Below are 22,913 nucleotides of genomic sequence, written 5' to 3' on the forward strand. Positions count from 1 at the left end.
TTTCAATCGAAGTCAGTCCCCTTACATGAGAGGCAATTTATTAGGCAAATAGCAAACCTTGGCATCGAGTCTTTTGACTATCCACGTTACCGAAAACATACACACCCACATACGCACACTTTATACACACACACACACACACACAATCTATGGTTATAATTTACAATTGACAGACAATAAACTGAAACTACCACAGCTAAATTTGAATCAGCGAAGACATTTTGTAAGTAGCTGATGTTGTGCTGTGAATACTGGTGAAAACCCTCCGAAACGCAGGAGTGAGGCAGAATCTGAGATGAACTGCTACTGGAAGACCACTAAATACAAGAGTTATCACACTGATGTTCGAAACAGGCTCATTTCACAACAAAACCAGTGCGATCAGCAGACTGATTGCCCCACATCGTGTTAAACCACTTTAGATTGATATGAAAAGGACATTAAGAGCAAATAAAAACCATCACAATATAGACCATGAAGATACCTCAAACTCATAAAATCACATCTAATGGTGAAGTGGAGAACTACTAAAAACCAACACACTGTAGAAAGCCATCAGTCACTTTACTTTTAAAAAAGCAAAAAGTTGACTTTACTTAAAAAAGTGAGTAAACTTGTTATAAAAGGTATAATCATGCGCATAGTTCATTTACTTAACTTTAAAAGAGAGTGAACCTGTTGACTTAACATTAAGTAAATGAGCTTAAAGTTAGTAAACCCGTTGCTTTTGAAGTGATTAGTTAACTTGGCATTAAAAGTGAGTAAACCCATTCCGATTATCACGATTAGTTGATTTAAAGTGAGTAAACTTGCTGCTCTCAAATAAGAATAATTGACTTGGCTTAAAAAAAGGTGAGCAATCCTGTTGATTTTAAAGCGATTAGTTGACTTAACTTTTTATAGAGAGTAAATCCACTGCATTTAAATCAATTAGTGTACTTAACTTTAAAAAGGAGTGAACCTGTTGACTTAACGTTAAGTACACTAATTGATTTTAAAGCAATAAATTTACTCAATATAAAAAGTTAAATCAACTAATCGCTTTAAAAGCAAGAGACTAACTTTAAGCCAAGTCAATTAATCAATTTAAAAGCAACAGGTTTACTCACTTTTAAAGTCAACTAATCACCTAAAAAACAAAGTGTTCGCTCACTTTTCAAGCTAAGTCAACTAATCGCTTTAAAAGTAACAGGTTTACTCACTTTAAGTCAACTAATCACTTTAAACAGAGCGAGTTTAATCACTTTAAAAGTGAATAATTGATTTCCTTTTTAAGTAAATTAATTGCTTCAAATGCAGCAAGTTTATTCACATTTTAAAGTAATGTCAACTAATCATTTCAAAAGGAAAGAGTTTACTCACCTTTGAAGTCAGCTAATCACTTTAGGTAACGTCAACAAATTGCTTTAAAAGCAATGACTTTACTAACTTTTTAAAGTCAAGTAATTGCCATTGTGATTACTCAATTTAAAGTAAGGCTCAATTTAAACTAATCACTTTAAAAGCATAACGTTCACTCACTTTTTAAGCCAAGTCAACTAATCGCTTTAACAGCAACACTCATTTTAAGTCAACTAATCGCTCTAAACACAGCAAGTTCAATTGGGTTTTTAAGGGTAAATGTCAAATAATCGTTTCAAAACAATTACTCAATTTTAAAGTCAACTAATCACTTTCAAAGCAAAATGTTTATTACATTTTTTTTAAGTCAACTAATCGTTTCAAATGCAGCGAGTTTATTGACTTTTTTAAAGTAATCTCAACTAATCATCTCAACAAAAGTTTACTCACATTTAAAGCCAACTAATCACTTTAGGTAAAGTCAATTAGTCACTTTAAAAGCAACAGGTTTACTCACTTTTTAAAGCCAAGTCAACTAATGACTTTAAAAGAAAAGAGTTTACTCACTTTTTAAAATTAAGTAAATTATTCGCTTTCAAAGCAACAGACCTACTTTAAACGCAGTGAGTTTATTCACTTCAAGTTAGGTCAACTAGTTGTTTCAGAAAGAAACAAAGAGTTTACTCAGCTTTAAAGTCAATTAGTCACTTTAAAAGCAACAGGTTTACTTGCTTTTTAAAGCCAAGTCAACTGATCGCTTTAAAAGCAATGAATTTAATAACTTTCTAAAGTCAAGTCATTGCCATTGGAATTACTCACTTTAAGGTAAGTCAACTTATCACTTTAAAAGGGAAGCGTTTACTTTTTTTTTTTTTTGCTGTCAACTAAACAAATCAAAAGCAACGACTTTACAAACTTAAGTCAACTAAACCTTTCAAAAGGAAAGAGTTTACTCACTTTTAAAGTCAACTAATTGCTTTAAAAGCGATGGGTTTACTATCATTTTAAAGTAAAGTCAACCAATCGCTTTAGAAACAATGAGTTTACTAATTTTTGAAGTCAAGTAATCGCAAACGGGAGTACTCACTTTAAAAAAAAAGTCAATTAATCAGTTTAAAAGTAACTGGTTTACTCACTTTTTATGCTGTCAAGAAATCGCTTTTAAATCAACTAATCCTTTCACAAGAAAAGTTTACTCACTTTTAAAGCCAATTAATCGCTTTAAAGGGGTGGTCCAGAATGTAATTTTAAGGCTTGGTTGTGTTTATAAAATGCAAAGCAATATATGCTCATGTTTCACTTGAAGGAAATCGCGTTATTTTTTCATATATCTCACTTTGATTATACACAGCTACTCAGCTAACATGAAAACGACTGTCATATTTCCTAGTTCCTCTGAAAGGCCCACCCTTAAGTGACTCTTATTGGTCATCGTCATAATGTGCTGCCATTCGCAGATCGGCTCCACATCACACCCGTAAAGCACACAAGACAATCAATGCAAAGTCGCGCACACACATAAGAGACACGAACGTGCTGGTGTAATGTGTGTGTGTGTGTTTACAGCAGTTTGACTGATAAATATGATTTTTTAGCTAAATTGTTTGCCCGCAAAGCAGCATTCCTCATTGTTTACATCGTTGCTACAGCATACCGTTAATGCTAGACACTGTACATGTCATGATCAATTTTAACAAATAAAAACACTTACAGGTTGTAGCTCACAGCTTCTGCTTTGAGGAGATTTTAGCCGAATCCAGCACTGAACTAGGAGAGATTCTAGAGCTGTTTTGTCAGATCATGCTTGCTGTGTATTTTATAATTCTCTGGAAGATATTTAATATTGAACAGTAAGCACTTCTGTCTTTGTGTCGTGTCATTTGGAAGCCCAAATTCAGAAACAGACGAAGCTCTGTGGAAACAGCCATGTTTGATGCATTTATAGCTTCATCTCTGCTGTATTGTTACAGCGCCTCTGGCCACGGCCCGTAGCTGCGCAGTTTGTATGTGCAGTAAACAAACCTTTGTGATCTCATAGGGGGCAGAAGTATTTTTTGTAGTATCCAAAATTCATTCAATGTAGGCTTTGCTAAGCTAACTCTGTATAAACCAAGGTCTCCCTTTGCATTAAACTTAGAACTTTTTACATTCAGAGATGTTGTTTATGTTCACACAGCTACATTACACATCAACTAAAGTTTAAAATATGATATCATAGTGGACCACCCCTTTAAAAGCAACAAGTTTACCAACTTTAAAAGTCAACTAATCGCATTAAAGCAACAAGTTTACCCCCTTTTAAAAGTAAAGTCAGCTAATCGCTTTAAAACCAACGAGTTTACCAACTTTATAAGTCAATTAAATCACATCAAAGCAACAAGTTTACCCCCTTTTAAAAGGAAAAGTCAACTAATCGCTTTAAAAGCAACAAGTTTACCAACTTTAAAAGTCAACTAATCGCATTAAAACAACAAGTTTACCCCCTTTTGAAAGTAAAGTCAGCTAATCGCTTTAAAACCAACGAGTTTACCAACTTTATAAGTCAATTAAATAGCATCAAAGCAACAAGTTTACCCCCTTTTAAAAAGTAAAGTCAACTAATCGCTTTAAAAGCAACAAGTTTACCAACTTTAAAAGTCAACTAATCGCATTAAAGCAGCAAGTTTACCCCCCTTTTAAAAGGTAAAGTCAACTAATCGCTTTAAAACCAACGAGTTTACTAACTTTTAATGTCAACTAATCACATTAAAGCAACAAGTTCAGCCCCTTTTTAAAGTAAATTCAACTAATCGCTTTAAAAGCTCACTCACTTTAAAAGTCAAGTAATCGTCAACGGGATCACTTTAAGAAATGTCAACTAATGGCTTTAAAAGTAACATGTTTACTCATTTTACTTTAAAAGAGTCGACTAATCACTTTAAAAGCAACAAGTTTACTCACTTTTTTTAGGTAGTCAACTAATCGCTTTTTTACAATGCACTGAACCCCATCAACACCACCCCATCCTGCAAATGCGCCTAATCAGAGTGCAGCTGCGTTTGTGAGTTTCCAACATGAGTAAATGTAAAATTGGCATTAAGACTGCAACGTCAACCCCTTAAGACACCATCTCTGTTCTGTGCATCTATTTAGACAACTAAGACTATTATCATGCCACACCAGCATGTACGAAACACACTAAACAAAGGCAAAAACAGTCGAATGGCCCCATCCATCAAAAACATCTACCCTCGGTTTAGTTTAGATCCTGTAAACCAAAGACTTGCTGCATTTGTAAGCTCATTGATACGCGACGTGCTCATGCAAAAACTCCACCTCTAGAAAACGGCACAATCATAAACGCAAACACTGCAGAGAGAAAAGGCCAAACGTTAGCACAACATCACAATTCTCCTTAAACACTACTTATTGTGCATTCGGTCATTAGGATTTCATGCAAGGATTCATTAAAACAAGAAGAAACAAACAATTGTTCGCAAAATGCTCTATGGACTCTATCTGAACAATAAAAGGCAGGTAAGGCGATCCAAGAGTAACTGATTAATTTGTTTTTTTTTTAAATACAAACAAAGACAGTAGTTGCTGTAGAGCTGAGTTGAGTGGGAAACGGTAGAAAAAAATCGAGGCCCAGCTACAGTTATCTGATGCTGGACAGAGAGTTTTGGTTAATGTTATATGTGGCCACCAGTGATGTGCCGTTGCTGGTCATGCAGTCCTGTTGAAGGGCTTCGAAGTACGACGCCTGCACAGGTTTGTGACACTGCAGCACACGCCGAGCGTCTTCAGTCTTAAACCACTCCCTCTTCCTACCTGTGGACACAACAATACCGAAGCATGACTGCATTACTGCGGCACAATATATCACTTCATTTTCATGATGACCGAAGCTCAATGTGTGAATCTTTTACCAAAAAAGTCCCTAAACACACATACAAAGATTGCTTTTAGATATTTCTTAATGTAATGTGGGTTATTATTTAAAACTATTTCATTAACGTATTTGTTTTTGAAAAGATCTTAGAGCTGGGGTGGCCAATCCTGTTCCTGGAGAGCCACCTTCCTGCAGACTTCAGTTGCTACCCATATCAAACACACCTGCCTGTAATTATCACGTGGTGTTCAGGTCCTAATTAATTGGTTCAGGTGTGTTTGATATGGGTAGCAACTGAAATCTGCAGGAAGGTGGCTCTCCAGGAAGAGAGTTGGCCACCCCTGTCTTAGAGACTCAAAAATGTAAGTGCAAAGAATCTCCCTCATACGTATGCTGATTTAGAAAATGCAGTGTAACTCAAGTTTTTAACCATATTCTTACCGATATTTACTGAGTCCTCCCAGTCCTCCAAAACCTCGGTCACGATGAGAACATAAACATACGTCCTGTGCTTTCTGTCTCTGTTCTGTGATGGAGAAACAGTTCATTTCAGACTCGTGGAAAACAGTGCATCACAAGTAATAACTGCAACAGTTATATCTCTCCAATAATATTCAGAAGTTTAAAAAAACAATAGTAATAATTATCTGCAAAATTCCCTGACTTTCACTGACTAAAAATGTTGTCTGTAAGAAGAAAATAAAAGTGTTATCTGGTGATTGCAAGTCTATAAAAGGAATAAAATGGAGTGAAAAAATAGCCTAACCATTAACAACAGATTAAACAGAAAAAAAGTACAAAAATATATTTATCCAGAAATGGAAACTACATTTTAAAGCAACAAACAAAAATCCCTGATATTGCATAACTTGGATGAAAATATTTGTAAAAATTCACTGACTTTCAAAGTTTGGAGTCTGGACTGAGTGGTATGCAATTAGATTAATAATAAATAAATAATGAAAAATAAATTATAAAACTTTTGTGAAAACAAAAAAATATGCATTGATAAATAAGGAAAAACTCCAAAAACAAACAAACAAACAAAAAATCTAAATGGCAAAAAAGAAACATGGTCTTCAAATAAACAGCATTTTTGCTGGCCATTAAAAACTCACTAGCCAATCAGAGAAGACTGTTGTTAAGCCCGCCCCCTCGAGAGATTCAATAAGTTGCAAATCGCAAACAAAATCTTGGTAAGCGAAAACAAAAACACTGGCTGAAAGCTGAAAGTAAAGTTAATAAAAACACAGTTCAACTGATGATGATGTTTCTATTTTTCAATTTAGTTTTTTGTGTTTTTCTTATTTATTAAAATACATTTGTTAATTTTCACTAAAGTTTTGTTAGTTTAATTTGGCACAAAAAAGGAAAAACATGACAGAATGTTTAGTAAAATGAAAGCTGAAAGTGAACAAAAACTACAGTTCAACTAAAGACGACGTTTATATCTTTTTTTTCTTTTTGTTTTATTTTATTTGACATTCCAGAAAATTCTTGACCCGTGAAAACCCAGATAGTTTCTTCAATTAGACACTGTTGTAATATTTTTTTTGTTTGTGTTTCAGAAAACACTCACCTCAAAAACACCTACCAATCTTCCTAATGTACCTTTGACTCCTGCCTGTGGGAATAAAAAAAAACTGTGAAACACTCAATTCAGGACATTTTTAAATGCAGTCTAGCAGCATTTTAAAGCATCATGAAATGTCTCATTTCAGCATTTGTCAGGCCTTTGGAAAATATTGATTGGGTTCATGATAGACATAGAAACCTGTGGACTAGAGAAGAGAGAGAAAGAGAGATTAGGATAGCCTTAAGGCCCGTGCAAACCGGGATGCTTCTAGCACGCGTTTTCCGTCGACCTTTAAAGCATCGTGACTAAATAAAGGGCGTCAATGTGATCTTGCACACCAACGCACAAAACGGCAGGCGTAAAAGCTTCCTTTTTAAAGAAACGCCTCATGCTTGTTTTTTTTGTTTTGACGCGCCACATCAAAACCTTCTCCACCAATCAGATTGGCACTTTTTTCATGTGCACAGAGCTGCTGAAGTTACAGTAAACAGCACTAGGAGGCGCTCAAGTGCAAAACTATCAATGTAAGCGCACATTGAAGAAGATGGCGACACAGTGGTGCAGTATGTTGTCGCCTCACAGCAAGAAAGTCGCTGGGTCGAACCTCAGCTCAGTTGGCCTTTCTGTGTGGAGTTTTTGCATGTTCTCCCTGCGTTCGCGGGTGCTCCGGTTTCCCCCACAGTCCAAAGACATGCGGTACAGGTGAATTGGGTAAGCTAAATTGTCCGTGTTGTGTGTGTGTTTGTATTTCAGAGATGGGTTGTGGCTGGAAGGACATCCACTGCGTAAAAATGTGCTGGATAAGTTGGCGGTTCATTCCTCTGTGGCGACCCCAGATTAATAAAGGGACTAAGCCGACAAGAAAATGAATGAATGAATGAATGATGAAGAAGATGCCAAGAGGCGACATGAACGTGGAGCTGCTTATTGCACTGGTGAACAATAATCATTTCTTCATCGCTGGAGCTGCAACTTGAACCATCCATTACAACAAGCGTGTCAACTTTCTGTCTTCTTGGTCTGTGTTACAAGCGGGTGACAGAAGCTTAAGTTGTGTAGCGCCATCTAACATCAAGGAGTGATTTTCCATACTCTGTTTGACGGCAGTAAATATCGCTTGGTTTTGAATCTGGAAAAATGTCTCAGAAAAAAAACGCTGACGATAAACACAAACGAAAAGCATCCCGGTGTGTACAAGCCTTTAGGTACCTTCCAGAAAACAATGCAAATGCAGAGTTTTCTGTAGAAATGATCTCCACACTAACTGAGTAAAAAAGTGGAAAATCTTTCTCCTGTGTGTGTTATTCACTTTCGCTAAGGCTGAATGCTGACTTTGCCTCTGGCTTTGGTGCAGTGAGCGCTCTTAAATCATCTAAACTGAAGGCCATATAAAACGAACACAACGGATTTGGCCCAAAGGCTGTGAGTTGATGAGATCTGTCCTGTAGGCGCAGCACTCCAGCAGCAACACAAAACAGAAAACACTGGTCAAGCTAAGATTATTGACCTCTGCGGCTTTAACCAGTAAGTGAAATCCTCACATTTGTTTGACCAATCATGACAAAGTAAAAACCACATTACACAAAGCCTCCTGTAGCCATAGAGTTTAACAGTTGCAGGGCTCGAAATTAACCTTTTTGCTTGGTAGCACTGGTGCCCCCAACTTTAGAAAGTTAGGAGCACCAGCAAAAATTTATTCGCACCCACCAATTATAAGCAGCGCTACTACAAGTTTTAATGTTATATTAACTGATTTACTGCATTTGAAATCAACACTAAACAATCTAACGAACAAACAAAACGACATCTGCATGCGTACACCAGCCCTGCATGCACTGCTTTACATAAATAAAACTTAGGGTGCTTTCACACCTGTGAATCAATTCAGTTGTTCCGAAACAGAGATTACAAATGTTACATTGTTGCTCTTGCAGCGGTTCGTTTTCACACAGCAAAGTTTCTAATCGGACCAAAAGAGCTAAAACAAGTCACGTGCGAGTAAACTCTCCTCACATTGGTCAGAGTGTCAGGGTTTTTTTTTGCAGAGTCCTGCTCAGCTGTCAGGAGAGATGGTGGTTTGGTGGTGTTTGACAAGGTGCGCGCGACGTGTCTGAAGAGTGAGGAGAGACGCGGTGGGGAGGGGTGAGAAGGGTGCGCGACGATGCCTATTGGAGGACCGGGAGGGAGACGCGAGATAACCGGGAGATTATCACTCGTTTGTGGGCATCCGGAGACTCGCGAAACTTCCCGCCCTACTCATAATTCTCTCTTCATATAGCCGTATGCCTATTACATATCCATAAAACACAGTGATATAACCGCGCTCGGAACGCTTTCTCACTGCAGTCGATCTACTCCAGAGTTCGTTTCAATCAAGCCGAGACCACCTCATTCAAGCGATCCCGGAGCGATTGATTTGGCGCGGACTCGAGAGCGATTGGTGGTTTCACATATGCCAAACGAACCGTGCTAACTGTGCAAACGAGACAGGTTCCCAAACAAAAGTGTAGGTGTGGAAGCACCCTTAGGGAACAATAATAACTTTGCTGTTCTCACGGGTGCTGTCTGATATTGCACAGTTAATACTGACATAACAGCTTATTATTTGCATACGTCATCTTAATAGCTATATAATTTTTTTCATGAGCTGCAATATTACTTTCATCCTAGTAAATGCAAGCCCTTTTGCGATGGTGTACGTGGTATTACGTTTTACATACAGCTGCCACCTGCTGCCAGCATCCTGACGATTAAATGAAGGATTGAACAGAACCTCTCGCGCATAAAATGTGTAATTTGGCAAACGCTGTTACCTGCAAACTCCATCACACCAGCTTTATTGTGAATGCTTTAGTCATTTTCATAGCGGACTTTAAACACTGGAAGTCTTTTATCCACTCGTCAAAAAGTGTAAATGCTGGATTGACATTCACCACATGATCATAATCAGATGTGTCATTATTTGAAACGTATATGTTTTCTAAAATTAAATCTGTCAGTGTTGTTTTCATTCTCTCATCTTCAGCGCTTTACATGTCCGCTGTTGTAGCTCTCCCTGTCATGTAAAGAAAGGCATCGACTGAGTGATTGACAGCTGATATTAATCAATCAATTCGCATTTAGTTCTAGAGCAGTGGGCCAATCAGAAGAGCTTGAATGCGGGGAAAGCATTGCACGCTTTGTTTACTGCAGCAAGTTGACATGACAACTGTTTTAAACTATACCCGAGCGCGACGTTTAACGTCTCAGGTGCCAAGATGCGTTCTGCGTGAATGTCTCCTAAATCTGCATGTGCGGTGAACATTTTGCAGTGAAAACATTAATTTTATGCAGTCGCTCCAATAATTTGGAATTAAATTTTTTTACCGAACTATCCCTTTAATTTACTAATATTTTCATTAATTTACTAATTATTTTAATTAATATCTTTCTTATATATTATTGCCAATCAGTATTGAAAATGCTAAATTTGCTTGTAAATAAAAACTGGCAACTGGCATCCACCAATAGGAATCAAGATCGGGGGCATTACTAATGTGCTGTTTAATTACCAAATTCATCTGTTTTTGAATTAGTGAATTATTAAACTTTAGTTAATCCAGCAGAAAACAGGAGCATCTTCAAATGTTTACTTCTGCACATAATGTGTGTGTGTCTGTTTTTAGTACAGCATACCTCCTCACACACCTCCCTGGCGGCAGCGACACTGGGCTCCTCCTCAGGCTCCATCCCTCCACCAGGAACGATCCATCTGTCAGGGTGACTGCTGCTGCTCACCAACAACACCTGACACACATAAACACACACACACACACACACACACACACACACACACACACACACACACACACACACACACACACACACACACACACACACACACACTTCACTGAGCTGCTAATAACCACAACATACATGAGCTCTGAGGTATGCTGCAAAACAAGACAAAAATATTGAGTCTTGTAAATAATGTAGCACATTTATTTAAATCACTATTATATGCAAACACAAACCCTAATGTTAGTATGAACTTTCAAATTATATGCATGTTAAGACCTATAAATAGTCACATCTTTTGGGTGTGGTTGAATTCCAAAGAATTGGAATACAGCAAAGAAAGAATAGTTTCATAATCACCAAGACGTTCACTTATATACTAGTATTAGAGGGTACTGTAGCTGTGGTGTGGTTTTATTGATGTAAAGTTGGTTTTGTATTTGTACATTTGGACTTTCAATGTCTTAATATAATTTCAGAAAAGGATTAGCACAAGTGGTTACTTTTTTGGGTGGAGTAACTCAATGACTTTCAAAAGAAACTGTCCTCAGGATGGTGGTAAATAATATACGGTAAGGACTGTGTCACAAGTTGGCACATTTCGCTCATAACAGTACATCATTATAATTATTTTGTATTATTCTTTTTAAAATTCTTATTCACTATTTTATTAAGTCTGAATGGGCGAACATAAAACTGACTTCACCTCAATTCTGGTTTTAGACTTAAAAAAATCATTATAAAAGGCTAATCATTATGACAAGCCGTTATTATTATTTTGCATTACAAAATAAAACTGTGGTGGTATCATGGCAGATGCTGGTAATGTTGAAGGTACCACTGGTATTCATCATGTAACGTTACCAAAGGCTATTGATATGAGACCTTAAGACATCAATTAAGAGCATTTCAACAGCCCAATCCCCTACACACACAAAACTGAGGTAAAGTTTTAATATGAAAAGTATTATTTGCAAATTCTCAATAGGGAAATCCTATTAGCAGCCAATGACTAACAAAGTACAACATTTTTACAGTCAATTAAATGTTGCTAATGTTGTTCTGAAGTTAATCTTGCATGATAAACAATATGTCACAAGTTGTCATTTTGCTCAACAGTACGTCATTATAATTAATCTGTATTAATTTTTTAAAATTCTGCTTGTCAAGTCTGAATGAATGAATATAAAACCAACTTTACATCTATTTAGAATTTTAGACAGAAATAGTCTTTTAAAGAGGATAATCAATATGACAAGCCGTCATTGCAATTATTTTGTATTACAAAAAATAGCACTGGTACCATGGTAACGTTACACAAGGTAACGTAACGTTGAAGGTATCATCATGTAACGTTACCAAAGAAGTTTGATATAGTAACTGAAATAAAAATAACCTACAGCACTACAATATGTAAACTGTCCGAAATTCAGGATAGGACCCCCTTTTGTAAATAACTATTTAAAGATTATATCAAAATACACTGAGCTGTAACACCGACGGAAGTTAACACTTTAACATGGGAAGTTTTAATAAAAGACTGACCATACTAACTTATATTGAAAATAAAGCAGATATCGATTAACGGCGTTTCAACAGCACAAACCCCTACACACACGCATAACCCTACACATTAGTAAAAGTGTTTGCGGCTATATTTAGAGTGAGTGTGTTGGTGAGGTAAATAAAGGCAGCAGTGATTGATGGCGTCACCTCCTCCTCGCGCTCGCTCCTGAAGCACAGACAGGCCGCGCGCTTCTTATAACCGTCTCTGTCATACGTGCGAGTCTGGTTGGACTTCAGCTTGATCATCGCGCTCAACAGATGAAAGTCCTCAACTCCGGTCAAGTCTTCTCCTCTCGCCGCACCCAGAAACCCTTCTACAGGCCCTCCGCTAGCATAAATAAACCCTCCGTCGCTTCATTTTGTGAGCTAGTGTCGAACAGACGCCATTACTCTAAGCGCTGCGCAAATTGCATAGCGGCGAGCGCGGTTCCTTTTTTGTGAATAGGTCGTTACGTAGAAGAGAGGAGGAACTAAGCAAGTCACGTAACGTTATTTGTCTTCTTTTTTTATTAGTTCATTGAAGTATTGGTTATTAAAGGCCCTAGACTTACACACTGCATATAATTTATACCCTGACATCACCGAAATCTTCCATCATTGTAAAATCACTAAATCAAACTAATAAGGGGCGGGACCCGCTCTTTTTTTAGCAAATCAGAGTACGCAGGATTCCTGTCAATCACTTTACATGGACAGAAATTCAAGATAACAGATTGGCTGGCACTGGAAGGCGTGGTGGTTAATTATTTATCAGATATTTGTTATGAAAGGTCTGCATCTTATTTTTATTTATTTGTTTATGATGTTAAATAGGATTGCAAGTGTTCATCTGTATTATATCTGTATTCAAGGAATTTGCTTATTGATTTATAATTCAGTTAATTGCAGAATGCTTTACAGCGTATTGCTCCAGACCTTATATCAATTTATAATAATAATAATAATAATAATAATAATAATAATAATAATATAATAATAATAATAATAAATACATCAGTAAATAATTTCACATGTAAATAGTATATTGATTATAAATTAATTATCACACAAAATTGTTATATTACAGCATAGTTTTAAGTAATATACATTCGAAAAATTGGAAAGATTTTCACAAACAAATTAAATTAGTTACATGGGAACAACTATGCAATGAAAATGTGATTAAAATATATTTTGACTTGACTTATACTTTATATTTAAAATTTTAGACTTGCATAAAATAATTATTTATCATTTTAGTCTTTATACAACAAACCTATGCAATTTAATTGGGTAATCCCACAGTCAACATAGTTACGTTTAGAGGGAGCACTTAACAGCAAGCAAACAGCAACATCTGAGGTAAATTATCTAATGCAGGGGTCACCAATCTCAGTCCTGGAGGGCCGGTGTCCCTTCAGGGTTTAGCTCCAACTTCCTCAACACACCTGCTTGGGTGTTTCAAGTATACCTAGTAAGACCTTGATTAGCTTGATCATGTGTGTTTAATTAGGGTTGGAGCTAAAATCTGCTGGACTCCGGCCCTCCAGGAACAAGTTTGGTGACCCCTGATCTAATGTTTCCATAGAATCATGCAAAATCAAAACAAAAAATGTGAAATTTGACTTTAAGTGAAAACCCTATACAGAAGTCAATGGTTTCAGTTTTCCATCTTCCTTCAAAATATCTTCTTTAGTGTTTAACAGACAAAAATAGACTCCATAAGAGTTAGGAATCACTCGAGTTCGGGAACTAATCACTTTAATGGTGTGATGTGATCAGTATGTGTTTGTGCAGTAGCGCCCTCTTACGGTCAGCAGCGGTCATGCAGAGTAGCGTAACTCCTCCTTTATCGTCGTCATCACCATCGTTTCCCTTTCATTGCAGGACTTTCTTTCCGTAAACACTGACAGCAGAGCTTTCATGTGAAGCGAACTCATGACTTGCGTTACAATAACTGGATTTGGAGTGGGCTTGTAGATCAGAGACTGAGCCTGAGTGAATCCGCTGCGTTTACTTCATCGCCTCGATGGTCAAGTTTGACTGGTCATCATGATGCTTTCACGTGAGTCAGCAGACACACACACTACAGATTTATTAGGGCTTATAATATCAGAACATTCACGCTATAAGCGATGATTAGCTTAGTAAAGCAATTAGCGCAATGTAAACAAACTGTAGACAATAATGTCACTGAATGCGTCAGACGCTGCGTTATAAAACGGTCACTGAGGCACTCCTCTGCTGGACGGTTTGTGTTATAACCAAATGTTGTGGTGTATTATTCTGTTAAAGAGATCAGTTGTGTTTTTCGCAGCTTGTTCGCTATTTAAAGACTATTGGCTAGCGTTCTGCATTGTTGCTTTATTTAGAAATGTAACACCATTCAAGCTTGTTTAATGTTTACACCGGTATTATCATTATAACTAGCATTTACTATGTTTTTTACATGGTCTGTTAAAGAATATTATACGTCCTTCGAAGCTACTCACATGAAAACTTACTAGTACTTTACTGTAGTGTCTTTGAACTATACACCAACACTATTTAATTCTGCATACAGTATTAGTAACTTATTAATTTTCATTCATTCATTTTCTTTGTGGCTTAGTCCCCTTATTAATCTAGGGTCGCCACAGCGGAATGAACCGACAACTTATCCAGCATATGTTTTACGCAGTGGATGCCCTTCTAGCTGCAACCCATCACTGTGAAACACCCATACACTCTCATTAACACATACACTAGGGACAATTTAGCCTACCCAATTCACCTGTACCACATGTCTTTGGACTTGTAGGGGAAACCCACACAAACACGGGGAGAACATGCAAACGCCACACAGAAACACCAACTGAGCCGGCAGAGTCTCAAAGCAACGACATACTTGCCGTGAGGCGATCGTGCTACCCACTGTGCCACCATGACGCCACCTTATTGAATTTCTAAACTGTAATAAATACTTTACTATTCTTAATTTTGGCCGACACAGTGGTTAGCACTGTCGCCTCGCAGCAAGAAGGTCGCTGGTTCGAGTCTCGACTAGGGCAGTTGGCATTTCTGTGTGGAGTTTTCATGTTCTCCCCGTGTTGGCGTGGGTTTCCTCTAGGTGCTTTGGTTTCCCCCACAAATGCGAACACATGTGCTATAGGTAAATTGGCCGTAGTGTATGTTAATTAGGCCTGGGCGATATGGGCAAAAAAATCATATCTCTGTATTTTTGGGAGGAATGACAGTATACGATATATATCCGGTATTTCCCATAAATGGTCACTTGATAGTTAAAGCCTTTATTAAAACTTTATTCAACAGTTTTTGAGCAAAATATAATTCACACAGAGGGGTTTCCCTCCCTGTTATTGTCATCATTCTTATAGTGTTATTAGTTAAGAGGGCTAACAATGAGATATTAAAATAGAAAACTAAATGTTTGGTAGACAAATGCAAGTTTTTTTATTTTACTTTTTAAAATAGTTTTAATAATCGTTTAAATACCATATATGAGGTGGTTTCACTTTCAAAATGCGCTATAAATTCGTCCCATTTTGGCGTTTTTAATTCTTTTGAACACATTCAGGTGCTGCTTGTCAATTTGACAAGGCTTTTTTGTTCGTTCTTGCTGTCAATTGCGGAAGAAATGATTGATTAAAGGTTTCTAATAAACCGCTGTGTGAGGTGCTTGCACACGAAGGGGAGTGAGATTTGTCCAGGGAGTCAAATTATGATACAACACGGGCACTGCATGTTCTCCTTAAAGGGTCACAAAACACCAAAACACATGTTTTGAGCTGTTGACAGTCGTATATGTGCCCCACACTGCTAAAAACACTATTAGGACACCTATATTTCACTAAAAAGTGTAAATTGGTTGTTTTTGCGTTATTTCAAGCAAATTCGTACTTCCGGTTTGAAACGAATTTTTGAAGCTGCGTCACGGCCATTACATAGTCTTATTAAGTCTTACAGTGTGCTGCATTAATGCATGAGTAAAGCTTGGTTCAAACCAATCAGCACGCTCTATTGTGCAACTTCATTAATATTCATTACTGTCACAGTGTTTAGACGACAGAGACGCCACGTTGTGTTGTCAAAACAAGCGTGAAGTGTTGCTTTTATAGTTTGCTGCAGTTAAGTTTTGTTTTCATTTTCTCTCTGTGAGAGCTCAGCTGGATCACGTGTGGATTAACAGTGTACGCGACGCTCGACAACAATAACTTACGTGTCTAAGGAGGATTATTGTTTACCTGAGAGCTGTTCTCATCTGCAAACGCTGAGATCCGGATTCGCTTTAGTCTCCTCTTAATAAAGACGCGGCTCTAGTTGCTGGTGATTGTCCTGTCTCTACAGATTTGGTAAGTGAGCGACCAGTGCTCTTTGTTTATTCAGTTCGTATTTTATTCGTATCAAACAAACTTTTACACCGAGTGTAAACAAGTTAGCACTTACAGTTACAACCAAACTTTAACCTCGTGTTGGATTTTGCGACCGGAATAACACACGCGGCTTTCTGACGCTACCTGTCGTGTGCATCTAAGTTTCCGGGAAATGCTGAGTTTTTTTTTCTCTCATTTGCCGTGCGGTATCAAACATTGCATGAAAAATACACGCTTAGAGCAGTTCCTCGAATCAAATATCTCGTTTGTCGCGAGGGACATGAATGAATTCCCTGAATGAAAGAGCCAAACTGCAGTTAAAGTCCACCATTTAATAATTTGGCAAATAATTCGACTACAGATGTCCATGTAAACACAGTCACTTTCTCCTGTGTGTGTGTGTGTGTGTGTGTGTGTGTGTGTGTGTGTGTGTGTGTGTGTGTGTGTGTGTGTGTGTGTGTGTGTGTGTGTGTGTGTGTGTGTGTGTGTGTTTTGACTCTGAAAGTCAGCACGCCCAAATAGACACTCCTACACCAAGCCTCTTTTCTTCCTCCGACACTCCCCCCTAAACAGAGCTGGACACGCCCACTTTTCTGACTTTTTCCAAAGTAGAGGTGTGAAAACACCCTGCTGAAATGAGGGGGTTTCATGGCCCTTTAAAGTGAATGAGAAGTAGTGCAACATAAAACATTTGTAAGATGGAGTTTAATAAAGTGTATAGAGAGAAGAATGTTTTGACAGGTGGTTTGTTTAGCCCACTGACCACCTAAGTGCCGAACCTTTGCCCAGTAAAAGCTCTATGGTGGTGAAAAAAAAGCATTAATAATAATAAAATACAACTGTGTCTGAAAGATTGGACACAGAAGTGATTTCAGGTAGATTTCTGAGACCGCATAATGATTTAATCGTGTAAAACAAAATAAAGTGAGCTTTTAAAAAAGGAAATCGGTATCAAATCCACCAGTTTGCTAACAAAGCTAAGTTAACAAAGCTTAAATATTTAATATTAAATAAAGCTTAAAAAAGTTAACAGAGCACAAATAAGTGTGAAATAAAGTGATGATCGCTCCTCAGCTGCTTCCAGTGTCTTGATCTGTAAATAAATGTCTTGTGTTGTATTTGACAGTCCTCGTTGGGCCAGAGGGAGCATGTGGGAGTCACATGAGTGCGGGAGATGAGCAGTAAACAGGCCGTCCTAGCATGAACAGCACCACTCAGCCTCCTCACTCCGTCAACGGAGACGCGGCCGTGGGCTACGTGCTCGTGCCCTTCTTCCTCATCACCGCCATCGGGATGGTGGCCGCAGCGGTAGGACACTCTACTGGCTCCTCAGGGTGTGTGTGTGTGTGTGCGTGTGTGTGTGGAGGGCGAGAATGTGAAGGCGCATGATGGAGTAATTTGATTAAGCTGAACATCCACAAAAACAAAAGGTCTTTCTTTTGTGATGAATGCATCAATGTGTGCGCTAATGCTGGTCAGCTGCGTCTCTTCTGTTTTTAATGGCTGAGGCAGACGGATAGGCAGTGTTAAAGCGATACTTCACTCACATTTATTCACGGTTTCAAGTGGGTTTAAGCCTATGTGAGATTGTTTCTCCTGTTGAACACACTTCATAAATAAACATTGACTTCCTTATACCAATTTCCAACATTCTTTTCCGTTCTTCAGAAGAAAAAACCCAGATTTGGATCAAGTGGAGGATGAGTAAGGCTAGATCTACACTAAGTTTGCAAATAACGTCTTCGGCTAAAAACACTCCATGTCCACACTATCCTTCTCGTTTTTTTTTTCCATATTCAACACTAAAATGTCACAATTTTTTTTTTTAAAGTACTGAGATGCGCACAGACTTAAGGTGCTTTTACCTGAGTCTGCCTGCCGTTTATTTACTTTCTGTCTCTTTGAAACATTGCAGCAAAATGTCATACTTGCGTAACAGGCGATGACAGGTAATGCTTGAAATATAAACGTCATGTCTGTTGTCCTAAGATGCATCAATTATGTCAGGTTTCCATTTTTCTTGTGCTTGAATGTTAAAACAGCCCTTCTATAAATTGTAAGTCACTGAAATGACCCCCCGCCAATTTGAGTTTGAGACCACTGCTTTAAATGGTGTTGCAGGATTATATGTGTCTACTATGTTTTTTGCAATGCAATGTTAATGGATCTCTTTTGTTTTGTAGGTGATGTACATAAGGAGGAAACGCAGGTACGTAAACACAAGCCAGTACAGTTTAAAAGAAATGCATTGGATACAATATTGTAATTATTATTTGGGGGATAATTAAGCTTTTCGCAGGGTTCCCATGACTTATTTAATTTTAAAAAGTCTATTACTGACATTGAAAGTCAGGGGATATAGTTGAACTCTAAATTATTAACCTATTTTAAAAACGACCATCCATGTTAACAAGGGGAGTCAGAGGAGAGGGTCCACAATTAGCTTTATTTAACAGAATTGTCACAGGAGGCAATAATCAAAACAGGCACAAACAGGAGCTTGCAGAAAATCCAAAAGCGTAGTTAAAGTACAGGCGAATGGTGGAACAGGTGGCAAAACAACAGAAATAATAAACAAGGCGAAGATCAAAAACACGGCAAGGCTAAACAAGGAGAACGCGTTGAATTGCTCACAGCTTACAAGACTCAGCCAAGTGTGTGTGTGTGAGTGAGTGAGATGTATTTTATAGTCCTGGTAATCAGTCCATCATGAGCCTCCAGCAGTGTGTTATCAGGGGGAATCAGGATCTGGTGTGTGCGTGCAAAGTCTTCTGGGTGTTGTAGTTCATTTAAGTGCATATTGTAGTTCTTCAGCAATCTGCACAGGCTAGATTGCTGGTGATTGACAATCCTTTTATTCACATCATCCATTTCTCAGTGAATATGGGTAATATATTTTGTTGCGTTTTAACAAAACAGATTTATTCAAAAGATATATTTAGTCAAATAACATTTTAGTCACCAAACATATTAAAAAACAGAAAGATAATACATTTAAGTTCATGTGAAATATTGCAAATAAATATTACAAACTACAAAATGTCAACATTTTTTTTCCAATTCTCTTAATTGCTTTTGATCTTTTAAATATTGTTAAATTTAATATTTAGCCCTAACACTACAAATTTTTGGACCATAATCACAAGTTATTTTGTTAGATAAGCTCCAGATTTCTGTTCATTATATGTCATGGATTTTCAGTTTTTTGTAGTCTGGGATTTTAATATTAGAGTTGGAACCCTGTGTTTGGTCCCATTTTAAATTAAGGGGCCTTAACTACTATGTACTTACATTTAAATGAATCGTTTAGTACAATGCACTTATACATGTTTTTTACAATATATTTTATTTATATATATATATATATATATATATATATATATATATATATATATATATATATATATATATATATATATATATATATATATATATATATATGCTGGTAATTACATCTGTCACCTTTTAATGTAATTACATTTATACATAAATAATTACAGCCATTTAGAACATGACCATCCATGTTATCAAGGGGACTTGGCTGACAACGGAGGTGAAGATCCACGTACAGCTTTATTTAACAGAATCGTCAGGCAGGCAATGGTCAAAACAGGCACAAACAGGAGCAGAAATTCCAAAAAGCGTAGTCACCGGTGAATGGTCGGGACTGGCGTCATGAAAACAGAAAACAATAGACCAAGCAAGAGTCAAAAACACGGCAAGGCTAAACAAGGAGAACGTGTTGAATTGCTCACTTATAGCTTATAGGACTCAGCCAAGTGTGTGTGTGTGTGTGTGTGTGAGTGAGGTGTACTTCTAGTCCTGGTTATCAGTCCATCATGAGCCTCCAGTTGTGTGTTATCAGGGGGAATCAGGATCTGGTGTGTGTATGTGTGCAAAGATCTCTGGGTGTTGTAGTTTATTTAAGTGGCATATTGTAGTTCTTAAGCAGTCTTATTGCTGGACATTATCCATTTCTCAGTGAATATGGGTAATATATTTTGGTGCGTTTTAACAAAACAGATTTATTAAACAGATATATTCATTAGTCACCGAACATCTTATAAAACAGAAAGATAATACATTTAAATTCATGCAGAATATTGCAAATAAATATTACAAACTACAAAATGTCAACAAAAATGTTTTTTTTTTTCTTTATTCTCTTGATTTTTTACCTTTTTATTACCTTTTAGTTTAATATTTTGCCCTAACACTACTATTTTTTGGAACGTTATCGTAAGTTATTTTATTAGATAAGCTCTAGATTTGGCTTCAGTACTGACTAAACTAATGTTTATGCGCAAATATAATATTGTAAAGCTTCTTGTAGAAAATATTAATTTAAATGAGAGATTCGTGAGGGCTGTTCTTATATATGCTGAGCATGAGTTTTGCATTTCTTACACTGTAACCCACCCTTAAACCCACCCACACTCCCTAACCTGACCCATATCCCACCTCAATAGCACCATAAGTGTTGTGTAATACTGTAAGAACACAGTAAGTACACTGTATTAATGTTTTTATGCACGTTCACAGTAGTTAAGTTCACTTAATATTAAGTACGACCAGCTTTTTTAATGTTTAAAAGTCTTGATTACGCATAAGTAAAACTATTAATGTAGTGTAAAATAAAACATGTAATTTAAATTAGATTTAATTTGAAATAAATTGAGTAAACAGGATAATTATTACAGTCTTTATTGTCACATGATTTGTCTGAAATCCCTTTAAAATGATCATTTGGTCTTGTGTTTATCATTATTATTCCTGCTATTATCATTATTTGAGCTGAATTATTCATATAAATAATGCTTTATCAAGGTTTTGTTCTTATCAGTGTTGATGTGTCTTTCATTTGGATTGTTGAAAGCACAATTTTATGAACAGATCTCTTTTGTTCTTAGATGTCTCTCTTTAATTGTATTGTATTCTCGGCGAGGACACATGAAACCGATTTCAGTGCTGATAATAGACATGGATATTTCTCGATCATCTGATTATCTTGTTAGTGATTGTGAAGGATCATGTGACACTGAGGGCTGCTGTGATGATGATGATGATGATGATGATGCTGAGAGGTCTTTGTATTGGTGGATCTATGAGTGTATTCAGATGGAGTAGCGCTCGTTCACTGTGAGAGCACAATCAGCTTCTGTTATTAGCAGCTGCATTATTCTGTGCTGAACACTCTGCTTTTGGGGACAGAGCGAATAACAGTGAAGCAGAATCAGACATTCATGTGTATGTGTGTGTGTGTGTGTGTGTATTTCTTTTGTATTTGTGCTTGTCTTTGTGTGTGTTTGTTTTTTTTGTGTTAATGTTTGTGTGTTTTTCTGTTTGTTTGTGCGCTCTTGTGTGTGTGTGTGCTTGCATTTTTGTGTGTGTAATGTGTGTGTTTGTGTGGTTCTGTATTTGTGGTTGTCTTTGTGTGTGTTTGGTTTTTTTGTGTTTATGTTTGTGTGTTTTTCTGTTCTGTGCGTGTGTGTGTTTGTGTGTGCTTGCATTTTTGTGTGTGTGTAATGTGTGTGTATTTGTGGTTGTCTTTGTGTGTGTTTGCGCGTGCTATTGTGTGTATGTGCTTATGTCTATTGTGTGTTTGTGTTTATATTTGCATGTGTGTTTTCTGTTTTTGTGCTTGTGTGTGTATTGTGTGTGTGTTTGTGTGTGTGTGTTTCTGTTTGTGTGTGTGTGTTCTCGTTTTGTGTGTGATTTTCTTTTGTTTGTGTGTGTGTTCTTGTGTGTGCATGCATATGTGTTTGTGTTTCTGTTGTTTGTGTTTGTATTTGTGTTCATGTGTGTTTCTGTTTGCGCGTGTGTGTTTTGTTTATGTTCGTGTGTGTGTGTGTGTGTCTGTGCTTGTGTTTGTATAATGTGTGTGGATACTTCTGTGTTTGTGCTTGTCTTTGTGTGTCGATTTGTGTTTGTGCGTGTGTGTATTTGTGTATTTTTTTGTGTTTTTTGGTCTGCGTTTGTGTGAGTGTGTGTTTGTGTGTGTGTGTGTGTTGTGTGTGCATCCATGTGTGATTGTTTTTCTGTTTTTGTATGTGTGTGAGCGTAAGTGTGTGTATGTGTGTGCTTGTTTGTGTGTGTGTGTGTTGTGTGTATGTGTGTGTGTGTTTATGTGTGTGCTTGTTTGTTTGTGTGTGTGTGTTGTGTGTGCATCCATGTGTGATTGTTTTTCTGTTTTTGTATGTGTGTAAGCGTGCATGTGTGTATATTGTGTGTGTTTGTATAGAGTGTGTGTGTGTTGGGTGTGTTAGTGCTTGTCTTTGTGTGTCGATTTCTGCTTGTGTGTGTGTGTGTTTATATTTGCATGTGTGTTTTCTGTTTTTGTGCTTGTGTGTGTATTGTGTGTGTGTTTGTGTGTGTGTGTTTCTGTTTGTGTGTGTGTGTTCTCGTTTTGTGTGTGATTTTCTTTTGTTTG

General features: G+C 37.2%; 2 protein-coding genes across 8 annotated transcripts in view; one reads left to right on the top strand and one right to left on the bottom strand.

The window, feature by feature from the left end:
* On the bottom strand, positions 1–12,544 carry nudt3a (nudix (nucleoside diphosphate linked moiety X)-type motif 3a). Of its 5 annotated transcripts, XR_015522735.1 has the most exons (8): positions 12,279–12,544; positions 10,464–10,574; positions 6,792–6,836; positions 5,654–5,738; positions 4,258–5,151; positions 1,123–4,205; positions 719–812; positions 1–675 (listed from the first exon to the last, which is right to left on the bottom strand). XR_015522735.1 is itself a non-coding variant. In NM_001441866.1 (5 exons), exons 1-5 carry the CDS (start codon positions 12,375–12,377, stop codon positions 4,979–4,981), a joined length of 501 nt encoding a protein of 166 aa, NP_001428795.1. In that variant the 5' UTR covers positions 12,378–12,544; the 3' UTR covers positions 1–4,978. The 5 variants fall into 5 exon arrangements, 3 of the variants coding, with proteins under 3 accessions (NP_001428795.1, NP_001428796.1, NP_957439.3); XR_015522736.1 differs by lacking the exons at positions 1–675; positions 719–812 and having other exon boundaries at positions 3,557–3,655; positions 3,845–5,151; NM_001441866.1 differs by having other exon boundaries at positions 1–5,151; positions 10,476–10,574.
* The window catches only part of smim29 (small integral membrane protein 29), a 16,401-nt gene continuing 5,769 nt past the window's right edge, over positions 12,282–22,913 (top strand). Inside the window, exons 1-4 of one of the 3 annotated variants that reach the window (XM_087306496.1) lie at positions 12,282–12,901; positions 13,998–14,175; positions 17,610–17,791; positions 18,667–18,692. In XM_087306496.1, the coding sequence (XP_087162622.1) occupies positions 17,684–17,791; positions 18,667–18,692 (134 nt within the window). In that variant the 5' untranslated portion in view covers positions 12,282–12,901; positions 13,998–14,175; positions 17,610–17,683. The remainder of the gene's footprint in view (positions 12,902–13,997; positions 14,176–17,609; positions 17,792–18,666; positions 18,693–22,913) is intronic. The other 2 variants (XM_087306495.1, XM_087306497.1) reach the window with 2 other exon arrangements.

Source organism: Danio rerio, chromosome 23 (genome assembly GCF_052040795.2).
Source record: "Danio rerio strain M-AB ecotype USA chromosome 23, GRCz13ab, whole genome shotgun sequence".
NCBI classification, from domain to species: domain Eukaryota; kingdom Metazoa; phylum Chordata; class Actinopteri; order Cypriniformes; family Danionidae; genus Danio; species Danio rerio.

Bases quoted from the DNA above. Each gene is read 5' to 3' on its own strand.
- nudt3a (NM_201145.3), bottom strand. From the start codon at position 12,377: ATGATCAAGCTGAAGTCCAACCAGACTCGCACGTATGACAGAGACGGT. The intron at 6,837-10,463 runs GTATGCTGTACT...TTATTCCCACAG, and splicing joins CCAGGGAGGTGTGTGAGGAG to GCAGGAGTCAAAGGTACATT. The intron at 5,152-5,653 runs GTAAGAATATGG...TTGTGTCCACAG, and splicing joins GGAGGACTCAGTAAATATCG to GTAGGAAGAGGGAGTGGTTT.